Consider the following 11,743-nt stretch of genomic DNA (forward strand, 5'->3'; position numbering starts at 1 on the left):
GTTCGTAACAATCCCCAAAAAGACAAAGTTAATATCGGGTATGGAAAAAGACCTCCGTCATGCCTAAGAACATAGGTTATAATACGATCTATTTCATCTTTATCCTAATGTCAGGAATAAAGCGTGTTTGGTTTCTTGTGTTCATTGGATCTGTGTCTAACAACACAGATGTGCTTCCTTCAGGAAGCAGGAAAGAATAAATAAAGGAAACTATGTGGAAGTGGAGAGGTTGAGGAAAAGTAGGAGTCGCGGCACAAACAGGAAACGGTCCTCGGAACCTGGGGCTCCATGGAGGAGGAGGTCCCGCCTTTAGCCAACCAGCGGTCACCCCAGAAAACACCCCCAGTAACAGGATTCAACGGCATGTCCCAAAAAGATAAATTTGCCAAATGTCATAAAAATACGCAGTCCTGCCTCTCCGGGGAGATGAAAGCATATGGACTGGTTATGTCCTGATCGGAAACACGGTGTTTTATTTTATTTTTCTAAAAGATTTTATTTATTTATTCATGAGAGACAGAGGGAGAGACAGGGGCAGAGGGAGAAGCAGGCTTCCCAAGGAGCAGGGAGCCTGGTGCGGGACTGGATCCCAGGACCCCTGGGGATCATAACTTGGCCAAAGGCTGACACCTAACCTTCAGAGCCACCCAGGCGCCCTTGGAAACAGTGTTCTAAAACACGCTAACAGACCAGGTCAGCACCACACAATGACAGGACACCAGGTTACCCAATTCTGGCCAAGCCAGACTTAAAAGGGAGTCATCTGGTAACTAGCCAGGAGCTTCCAAGTGCCAAGCTCATGAAAGACAGACTAAGGGATTGGGCCCAGGCTGGGGGAGACTAAGGAGGCAGGGAAACATCTGTGGTCCTGGATCAGACTAGGGGCCAGAAAAAGGACACTGGTTGGCACGCTGGGTGAAACACTCGGATAATTCTACAGATTGGTTAATAGCAGCGAACTGATGCTCGTTCCTGGTTTTGGTCAATGTACCGTAGTTACAGAAAGTGTTAATGTTCAGAGAAGTCTGATGAAAGGTATACCAGAATTCTGTCTGATTTTTTCCACTGTCTGTGAGTTTGAAATTGTCTCAAACGTGAAAAGTAGGGGCGCCTGGGTGGCTCAGCGGGTTAAGCCTTTGCCTTTGGCTCAGGTCGTGAACTCAGCGTCCTGGGATCGAGCCCCATATCGGGCTCTCTGCTCAGCTGGGAGCCTGCTTCCTCCTCTCTCTCTCTGCCTACTTGTGATTTCTCTGTGTCAAATAAATAAATAAAAAATTTTTAAAAATGTACTTCAAATTCATAAAAAGAAAACAGGTCAATATAAAATGAGAAAAGGAAATGAATGGGCAATTCAATGGGCGATTCATGGACTGATAAAGATGAAAATACAGATAAGTATATGAAATGGTGAATCACTAAGAATGCAGTATAGTAAAATCTAAATTAAGATAAAATATTGATCGTATCCAGTGTAGGAAAGAGTATGGGGAAATAGGTATTCCTTTACTTCATGGGAGTACGGATGAGTACTGCCAATCATCAAGATTCTAAATGTACCTACACTCTGACCCAGCTCTCACATCTCCAGGAGCCTGTCGTACAGAAATAACAGCAAGACCACAGAACTGCTTGTATCAGCAAAAAATTGGAACAAACCCAAATGCCTATCAATAAGAATATATATAAATAAATTCTCGTCCTTGTACTATCAGAACACTATGTATCCACTTAAAAAAATGCAGTACCTCAAAAAAAAAAAAAAAAAAAATGAGGTAGCCTAAATTACTTAGGTCCACAGTATAATGTTGAGAATTAAAATAAGTTGTGAAACAAAACCAACAGTAAAAGACTATAGTTATGTGTGTGTACATACACACGGACACAGGAATCTGGCCAGGTCCACATCAAACAGTTCTAAAGGGTAGGAATTGAAGGGGGAACAGAAGAACCCTTGTTTTTTTAATTTATATACTTATTTTATTTATTTATTTATTTGACAGAGTGAGAAGGGGAGAGAACACAAGCAGGGGGAGAGGGAGAAGCAGACTCCTGGCTGAGCAGGGAGCCCCATGCAGGGTTGGATTCCAGGACCCTGAGATCCTGACCTGAGACGAAGGCAGACGCTTAACCGACTGAGCCACCCGGGGCCCCCAGTGTATATACCTGTATATTATTTGAACCTATTGTGAAATTCTTTCCACTTTCGTAATGTAAAAACAGTTTGTGCCTGTGTTGAAAGGAGAAAGACTGCTCCAACCACCTCTGCCCTTGGGGAACTCCTTTACCGGCTCTGCAGCAGGCGTCATGACTGCCATCTGGTGGTCACACAGAGTCATGGTAAATTGCGCGTCTGAGGGTTTCTCGGTGTCCGCACTCTTGCCATTTGGGGCCCGATAAATGGGGGTGGGGTGGGGGGGAGGCTGTCCCCTGTGCTGTAGGATGTTTAGTGGCGTCCCGTGCCTCTGTCTTCTAGATGCCAGTGACACCCTCTCCCTAGGTTATGACAACTGAAGAGGTTTCTAGGCTGGCAATTCTCCCCCCACAAAGGGGACAGGGCACAACTGACTTTGGTTGAGAAGCCCTGATCTAAGAGAACGGACGTCTCGTGAATGTACAGTAAACATACAAGATGTGCTCATTCGTTCACTCACAAAAATATTACAGCAGGGCTCCCGGGTGGCTCAGCGGGTTGAGCCTCTGCCTTCAGCTCAGGTCATGATCTCAGGGTCCAGGGATCCACCTCCTTATCCGGATCTCTGCTCAGCAGGAAGCCTGCTTCCTCCCCCTCTGCCTAACTTTCTGCCTACTTGTGATCTATGTCTCTGTCAAGTAAATAAATAAAATCTTTAAAAAAATATTACAGTAGGCAAGTTATCTTTACGAGATCTGTTTCTAATGGCAGCTGGAACCAGCGACCTCTGACCCATGGTTGCGCCCACACACAATTCTTTTCATAGCTTTGCAATATTCTGACGCTTAAATTCAGTAGCAAGAAAAGCCATACTTGGGCTCCCGGGTGGCATCTGCCTTTGCCTCAGGTCATGATCTCGGGGTCCATGACCTTGGGCTCCCTACTCAGTGGGGAGTCTGCTTCTCCCTCTCCCTCTGCCCCTCCTCACTGCCTGTGCTCTCTCTGTCCAATAAATAAATAAGATCTTTTCAAAAAGAAAGAAAAAGAAAAGCCATTCTTATCCAGTGAATCCCCAACTGCCTCCGGTAAATCCCAGCACGGGTGCCCCACACCCCGCTCCCAGACCTACAGCAGGAATTCACAGCCCCCTACAGTGTGGCCTCAGCCCAGTGCCTGTCAGTAAGTGCCACAAAACAGTAAGTTGGTCGTCTCCTGTCCCTCACTCAGCCGACTGATTGACCCTGTTTGGAAGCATCCCTATGTCCACTGCACTCACAGTATTACTGCCTTAGAGTCTCCAGGTTACCAAGAAGTGTTTGGCCGGTGGGGTGTGGAGAGTGGGGTGGGGGGTGTCTGTGGAAATTCACCTCTGCTATTGATTACTCCCGCACCCCCAAACCCACAGAAACCACAGAAACAAAAACCTCAAACATGGCCTTGGGCATCACAGTTAATCTCTCCAGATCTCGATCTCCTTCTTTATGAAACAAGATTAATACTAGATATTTGAAGCTCCCTTGCAGTTCTGAAATCTATGATTAGAGACGACTGGAAATGATCCGCCATAGGCTTTGCTGTGCCCTTTGCAATGTACGTATTTTCTCCAGTAAGGATTATCCTGTGTAAAATTGAGCTGGTGTTATCAGAGTCTTTTTATTTATCTATTTTAATTCCAGGATTTGGGGGTCCTATAAGAATTGTAATTGCTGAATAAGCATAGAATTCTAAACCACAGCTTCCCGATACATTTATTGTATTTCTGGGGCGGTGTTGTTTTTGCCAGTGCGCATTATCTGATATCAATACTATATGAATTGTATTCTCACTTTCATTATATTAATATATTCATATTTATTGTATGCATTATATGTAAGTTATCTGGTGCTGATTAAGGTTAACTGAAAACAAAAGGTTTTGCTGTATTTATATGATCTCTCTAGGATGAATCCACTGAGGCAGAGTAAAACCTCAGTGACGACAGGGTCCCCTCAAATTCACAGCATTTGTAAGCTTTCTTGTTAGTGTGAATTGTCCGAAAAAGAGTAAGGGGGCAGCTAAGACCAGGGGCTTCGACACAGTGGTTGCATCCATATTCTTCTCTCTGGTGTGAGTGTTGGAGGAGTAAGATGTGGGTCACGGTCAAGGGTCTTCCACTTTTGAAATATTCGGAGGGTTTCTTTCAAGTATGGATTATTTTATATCACATTAGGTTTCCGTGATTACTGAAGGCCGTTCCTCACTTACTGCATTGTACGGCTTCTTTCTAGCATAAGCCTTTGGTTTGGTTTGGTTTTTGGTTTTTGGTTTTTGAGAGAGAGCGAGCTGGCAGGGGTTGGGGGGAAGAAGGAGAGGGAGAGAAACTGTAAGCAGGCGTAGCACTCTGCACAGAGCCTGATGTAGGGCTCAATCTCATGCTCCTGAGATCATGACCTGAGTCAAAACCAAGAGTCAGAGGCTTTACTGACTACGCCACCGTAATGTCATTTTATTTTAAATTCTAGTTTGGTGAGCATAGTGTTATATTAGTTTCAGGCGTTCACAGTCTTATTCAAACACGGACGTTCCCGAGAAGAGACATTCCGCAGAAATCTTTCTACTACTCTTCCGAGCCTGTGCTCTACGTAACTCCGGGCACGGGCATGGGGTCACCACTCACACAGACGCTGGTGCTGATGTCACTTGGAATCTTTAAAAGTGGTCCTGCTAACAGGATAAATAAAGTCTTAAAAAAAAAAAGATAGTTATATGGCAAAGATATACAGTTCAGTTGGGATTAGGTGGGAGTTAGAAAACAGAGGATCTTTGAGACTATGGGTTATGGAGACACTTGGGAAAATGTCAAGATATTTCAAATTCCTAGGAAACGTGCTCGTTTTCCTGACGGTGCTGTTGGTAGCTTGAAATCAGCCATGACGGCATTACTTGCACCGCAGAAAATGGCTAATACTACAAATCGGGACTCTCCCCGCTCTCCCTCCCAGAAGCTAGTTGCTGAGAATTTCCCAGCATACCCTTGGGTGTACCAAGTTCCACACGTGGCTCTCTATGAGAGAAGGTGCATCTCTCCAATAAAGAACGTGTAAAATCAAGTTTCCCCAGCTTATACGTAGAGTCTAAAAAAATAAACAACAAAACAGAAAAAGACTCAGAGATACAGAGAACAAGCTGGTAGTTGCCAAAGGGTAGGCAGGGGGGTAGAGGGATAGGCAAAATAGGAAAGAAAACTGCTTCCAGTTATACAATAAATAAGTCACAGAAGTGAAAAGTAAAGCTTTGGGAATATGGCCGATAGCATTATAATATGTGGTGATCAATGGTGACCACCTTACCATGGTGAGCATTCCATAACACGTGCAATCAGCCCGTCACTGTGTTGTATACTGACACGCATATGTCAACGATCCTCCGATTAAAAATGAAAAAATTTGGGATTCCCTAGCTTAAAATCCCCTTTTTTATATGCTTGCCTTACTGTTTTCCTAAAAAATATCGGGAAGTTTGTCCCTCAGCATCTAAATGAGGTACAAGAAATCTGTCGTTGATATTGTCCTCGCTTGCCATTTCTGTCCTCTGTGAGCAGTAAGAGATGAAGAACTCTTCCCCTCAGCCTAGCCCCAGCCCTCCCAGTTGCCCGGCCTACCCACTGCGATTCTCCGGTCACAAGCAGCCCTTCCGTTTTCTGCTCACACGGCCAAGGGAGCAACACAAGCTCTGGGGGAAGGTCCGTAGGTGACTTTTGGGTGGGCAACTACTTGACAATACGTGTTTAAAATACGGGTATTATCTGGGGGCATTTGGGCGGCTCAGTCATTAAGTGTCTGCCTTTGGCTCGGGTCGTTATCCCAGGGTCCTGGGATCCAGCCCCACATCAGGGCAAGAAGTCTGATTTCCCTCTCCCACTCCCCCTGCTTGTGTTCCCACTCTCGCTCTGTCAAATAGATAAAATCTTTAAAAAAATATATATAAAATATGTGTATAATTTAACCAAGCCATTTCACTCCTGGCACTTTATCTTAAAAATACAACCACTCATGGGACACATGGGTGGCTCAGCCGGTTAAGTTATCAGACTCTTGATTTCAGCTCAGGTCATGATCTCAGGGTCGTGAGATCGAGCCCACCTCGGGCTCCACACTCAGCGTGGAATCTGCTTGGGATTCTCTCCCTCTGCCTCTGCCCTCCCGCCTTTAACATGCTCTCTAAATAAATAAATAAATAAAATCTTAAAAAAAAAGTTATATGTCAAAGTTGGACAGAAGTGCCAATTAAGACTCCAAAAGCAAACCTCAACCAATGAGGAATGGAAGTTGGTGAATAAATACCCAGGTTCCTGGACCCTTCCTGGGCAAGTCTGAGGCACCGTCTACGAAGTCTCTCAGGGGGTCCACAGAAGCAGTGAGCCTCAATGGTCACCTGCTCATTAACTGCCCTTTGTTGACTTTCCTTCCTGTTTCACTCCCCCATTCCCTCACCATGCTTCTTAGGATCATCCCCAGATTAACTACTTGCCTCCTAAACTCTTGTCTGAGTCAGCGTTGGGGAAGCCCATGCTAAGACTGCGTGTTTAAACCCAAACCCCTAAGTGATTCATGGGTCTTCGTATTGACTTATCCTCACCACACACACACACAGGAAAAAAATAACGGAAAAATTATAAGGGCCTTTTTCTTTTTTTAAGAGTTATTTATTTTAGAGAGAGAGAAAGAGCACGTGCACAGGTGGGGAGGGGTAGAGGGAGAGACTCCTCAGGCAGACTCCCTCGCTGAGCACAAACCCATATAAATGGGGCTGGATCCCACCATCCATATCAAGACCTGAGCTGAAACCAAGTGGAAGTCTGTTGTTTAACCAACTGAGCCACCCAAGGCCCCAAGAGCCATTTTGTTAAAACAATAATTAACTGTTACTCAAATACAAACTGTTGTGTAAAGCTTTGCAAGAGGTTACTTCCTCAAACCCAAATTGTTTTGTAAAGTCAGACATTTAATTGATTAGTCTGCAGTTCCCTGGTGAGCATTTTTCCTTTCAAAGCTGATTCTTCAGTGGTGCCCGGGTGTCTCAGTGGGTTAAAGCCTCTGCCTTTAGCTGCGGTCATGATCCCAGGGTTCTGGGATTGAGCCCTGCATCAGGCTTTCTGCTCTGCAGGGAGCCTGCTTCCTCCTCTCTCTCTCTCTGCCTGTCGCTCTGCCTACTTGTGATCTCTGTCAAATAAACAAATAAAATCTTAAAAAAACAAAACAAAACACTGGTTCTTTAAGCCTACTTCGGTGTTTCTACTAATGTAAGGGCCTGGTTGGCCAGAGGGAGTCATTCTGTGTTTATGTAGTGAACTTAGATTGACCCCACCCCTCCCAGAGGAACTTACTTGCAAAGCCTAGATACAAGGGTGGGTCAGGCCAGGTGAAGACATCCAATCAGTGGGGAGCACATATATCTACTAGGGCAAATTGAAATTCAATTGGCCACCTCTGTGTTACCTAGCCATTTTTTTCTGTGTGTGGCCGACCTAGCATGACTGTGCAGTTTTCTCTGTGTATTGCAATCCCATTGGCCACCTGTGTGTGGGCGGGGCTCAACCACCTCTATAAAAGCTGCTCTGTGCGGCTGCAGGGGGATAGAGCAGGAGGAGTCAGAAGCTGGGAGAGGAGTCATTGGGAGCAGCCTCAGCGGCCTCGCCAGTCGGGGAGTGTCCTAGCCAGCCCAGCAGCGGCCTCGCCAGCCGGGGAGTGGCCTCACTGGGAGCAGCGCTGCCCGAGCGTCATGAGCGTCGCCGGGCAGCGGCCTCGCCAGGGAGCAACGCTGCTGGAGCGTCATCATCGGGAAGCGGGAGTCGTCTGGTAGTGGGAGTCATCGGGTAGCGGGAGTCGTTGGGTAAGGGAAGTAGTCGGGGTCAGTGTCCTGGTCGTCAGCGCCTCTTTGTAAGAGACAGCCCCGACTGGTTGGTTTTCGATGCTTGGCCTTGCTGGGAGCCTCGTTGGCTGCGGCCTCGTCCAGGGAGCGGCCTGTGGTAGAGTGAGGGTGGGGCAGGGAGCCTCCAGGAGGGTCCCCAGGCCAGGGAGGTGGTGGCCCCCAGCAAGGCTCGGGCACCTACCGGTCAGTTTGGTTTCTGATGCATGGCACGAAATAAAGCTTTGCTTGATTTTCACTTTGTGTCAGTCTCATTCCTTTGATCATGGACCCTAACACTAGAAAATTCATAATGGTTTTATAAGTCATTTTAGGTCTTTCAAGGAGGAATTTGATGGTGAGGGAAGGTTTGAAATAAAAATTTAGAGACATTAATTCATAGTAAGGACTAAAATATTGGACTTTTATTTTGCACACCCCAAATACCTGGAAACATTTTCTTACCCTGTTACATAATATTTTTACTGTCATTAAAGAATCGGCCTGAATATTTCTCCCCCAAGTGAGGGAGGGGACAAAAGGGTTCCCATCTTTACTCTTTGAGAAGTTCAATGCCGTGGTGAAGAGGGAAGAAATAAAATCTTAGCCCTCAGCACTACAGCAAAGTCGGAGAAGTGCATCCACGTGCAGGGAATTGGGCCGGATTAGGGCTCCTTCACACCAACACGGGAGTCCTGAAGCAGGAAGAGGAGTCAGGAGGAGACCGGGACAGCACCCAGCCCACCCTGCTGGAAATCCCCCCACATGGATTTAAGACACCATCCGAACGGGGGCCTTCCTCGGCTCGGGACAATCTGGCCTGCAGTTTCACCCGCGCAGGCGCCAAAGGCTCCAGACGGAGTCCTGTGCACTCTCGAACATGACCCCGCGCTCCCTCCCCCCACCCCCCAGGAGGACCGGGTTCCTCCGCTGCATCCACGGTCAGTGTGTAGGGGCCTGATTAGCCAGAGGAACTGTAAACCCCGGATATAGGGGCGGGCCAGGCCAGATAGCCGTATCCAATCAGTGGGGTGCGCATATATTAACTGTGGTGAGTTGAAATCTCATTGGCCACCTGTGTGTGGGCCGGGCTCAGCCACCTCTATAAAGGTTCGTCTGTGAGGCTGGGGGGAGGGGGGAGAAGTAGGAGGAGTTAGAATAGCCCTTAGAGTGGCTGTTGGGACCCTTAGGGTAGTCGTAGGAGTGATAGCGTTTGGGTCGTCGAGAGCAGCGCCGCCAGTGGCCTCGCCGCCCCCAGCCGAGGCCTCACTGGAGCGGCCTCGCCAGAGCGGCGTCATTCCGGGGAGCGGCCTCGTTGGCATGCAGCCTCCTAGTTGAGCAGCCTCGTCCAGAGCGGCCTCTTCATCGTCTGGAGCAGCCTCGTCTGGCGTGTGGCCTCGTCTGGGGAGTGGCCTCCTCCAGGGAGTGGCCTTGTCGGAGTGGCCTCATGGGTACCAGAGTCTGTCATCAGGGTTGTCGTCCTCGCCTCTTCGTCATCGGGAGCGGCGTCCTCATTGTTGTCACCTCTACGTAAGAGGTGGCCCTGACCGGTTGGTTTGGTTTCTGATGCTTGGTGTGAAATAAAGCTTTGCTTGATTTTCACTTTGTGTCAGTCTCGTTCCTTTGACATTATAATCCCATCAGTCCCTGATGCTTCTACCATGCCTAATGAGTGCTTCCATTGTGCCCTGGGGACTGGCCCACTCAGTAGCCTTCCTCGATCCTTATCTCAGGGCCACACGTACATATACACATGTGCAGAGAGTCAGTGGAGTAAAAAGAGTAAGAACAAGGACTCTTGAGCCCGACTCCCTGAGTTTAAATCTCAGCCCCACACTGTTTCCAGGTCAGCCAGTGACTTTGCCTTTCTGAGTCCTAGTGGCCTCCTCTACAAAATAGGGATAAGCTGTGCCTATTTAAGGGCGTTGTTGGAAGAAACGAATGGGTTGACGCATATGAAGGTGCCTGAACTGTGTCTAGCATGGAGTAAACCTTTACTACAAGTATTAGCTATTACTGTCATGGAAATCCTCGGAAAGGGGTCTGGGAAGAACTAAAATACAAAGAACAAATGGCAGTTTATACACTGAATTCTGCCTTCCTTTATGCTTATAAAAGGAAAGGAATGGAATATCAATGCCTACATCTTGAGTTGCATTTCTAAGATAAAGGGAAAAGCCAGGTAGCTTTCCTTTCTTACATTTACTAAAGAAGAGGTTTAAATGAGGTCTGCCTTACAAACTGAGGCAATGATCCAGATGCCTAAGGCCGGGTTTATATGGGGAAATCGATTTTTTTTTTTAATGTAGATGAAACAGAAGTAATTCTCAATTCTCCATGATGCTGTATCATAGCAACCTTCCTACTAGGATGAATGGGAAAGTCTACACCTGGAACTCACACCTTGCCAAACGTCGTCAGAGCATTCATGGTGGGAAGGTGCATGAAAGAGCCTTAATTCAGAATGCACTATTTATTGAACATCAGAGACCCGAATAAGGAGAGAAACCTTATGAACGTAGGGAAGGTGGAAAAACTTTTGGTAATTACTCAGCCCTTACAGTACATCAGAGAATTCACACTGGAGAGAAACCCTATGCATGCAAGGAATGTGGGAAATCCTTTAATCATAACGTCTCTCTTATTCAACACCAGAGAATCCATACTGGAGAGAAACCCCATGAATGTAATGAGTGCGGGAAGGCTTTTAGTCAGATAACACACTTTATTCAACATCAGCGAATTCATACCTGCAAGAAACCTTATGAATGTAACGAATGCGGTAAAGCCTTCAGTCACAACTCATCCCGTATCGAACATCAGTTTATTCATACTGGAGAGAAGCCCTATGAATGCAGTGAATGTGGGAAAGCCTTTAGTCACAGCTCTTCCCTTATTGTCCATCAGTTTATTCACACCGGAGAGAAACCCTATGAATGTAGCGAATGTGGCAAGGTCTTTAGTCAGAGCTCACACCTCTATCAACATCAGAGAACTCACACTGGAGAGAAACCGCACACCCGTAAGGACTGCGGGAAAGCCTTCAGCGATCGATCAGCCCTTACTCGGCATCGGAGAACTCATACTGGAGAAAAACCCTACATGTGCAGAGAATGCGGTAAAGCATTCAGCCAGAGCTCAACGCTCATAAAACACACGAAAACCCACACTGGAGAGAAACCATATGCCTGTAAAGATTGTGGGAAAGCCTTCAGCCAGAGTTCATCCCTGACGCAACATCAGAAGATTCACACTGGAGAAAAGCCGTTTGACTGTCACGAGTGTGGGAAAGCCTTCAGCAGGAGTGCCCATCTGACTCAGCACCAGAGGATTCACACTGGAGACAAACCCTGTGCGTGTAGTGAATGTGACAGAGCCTTCAGGTGTAGTTCAGCCCTCATTAGGCATCAGAGGCTTCACAGTGGAGAATCACTCTGAATGTGTGGTCATTGATACCTGTCACTTTGTTAAAGACCAAAAATCCTACTTTCATGACTTACTATAATGTTGAACCCCCCCCCCCCCCCTTTTTTGAAGGCTGAGAATCCTTCCCTCCCATTTTCTCCTACAAAGAATCAGCTTCAGCGTACCACAATTCCCTGTGAAGAAGTACTGATCTGGAAGCTGGAATAGCCCGAGAGCAACCATCGATCTTTCTGAGTGTATATTTTCATTGTGCCGGAAGATGACTGATGTCACCATGAAGTGACTTTTTTCCCTAACCCC

At 46.9% G+C, this 11,743-nt stretch overlaps 1 protein-coding gene across 1 annotated transcript; it reads left to right on the forward strand.

Annotated features, from left to right (window-relative positions):
• The first annotated feature begins 288 nt into the window (after positions 1–288).
• LOC123929349 (zinc finger protein 883-like) lies at positions 289–11,455 on the forward strand. Its single transcript, XM_045984898.1, has 3 exons — positions 289–444; positions 7,742–7,968; positions 10,540–11,455. Exons 1-3 carry the CDS (start codon positions 289–291, stop codon positions 11,453–11,455), a joined length of 1,299 nt encoding a protein of 432 aa, XP_045840854.1.
• Positions 11,456–11,743: the final 288 nt, after the last annotated feature.

This window comes from Meles meles, chromosome 18 (assembly GCF_922984935.1).
Source record: "Meles meles chromosome 18, mMelMel3.1 paternal haplotype, whole genome shotgun sequence".
NCBI lineage: Eukaryota > Metazoa > Chordata > Mammalia > Carnivora > Mustelidae > Meles > Meles meles.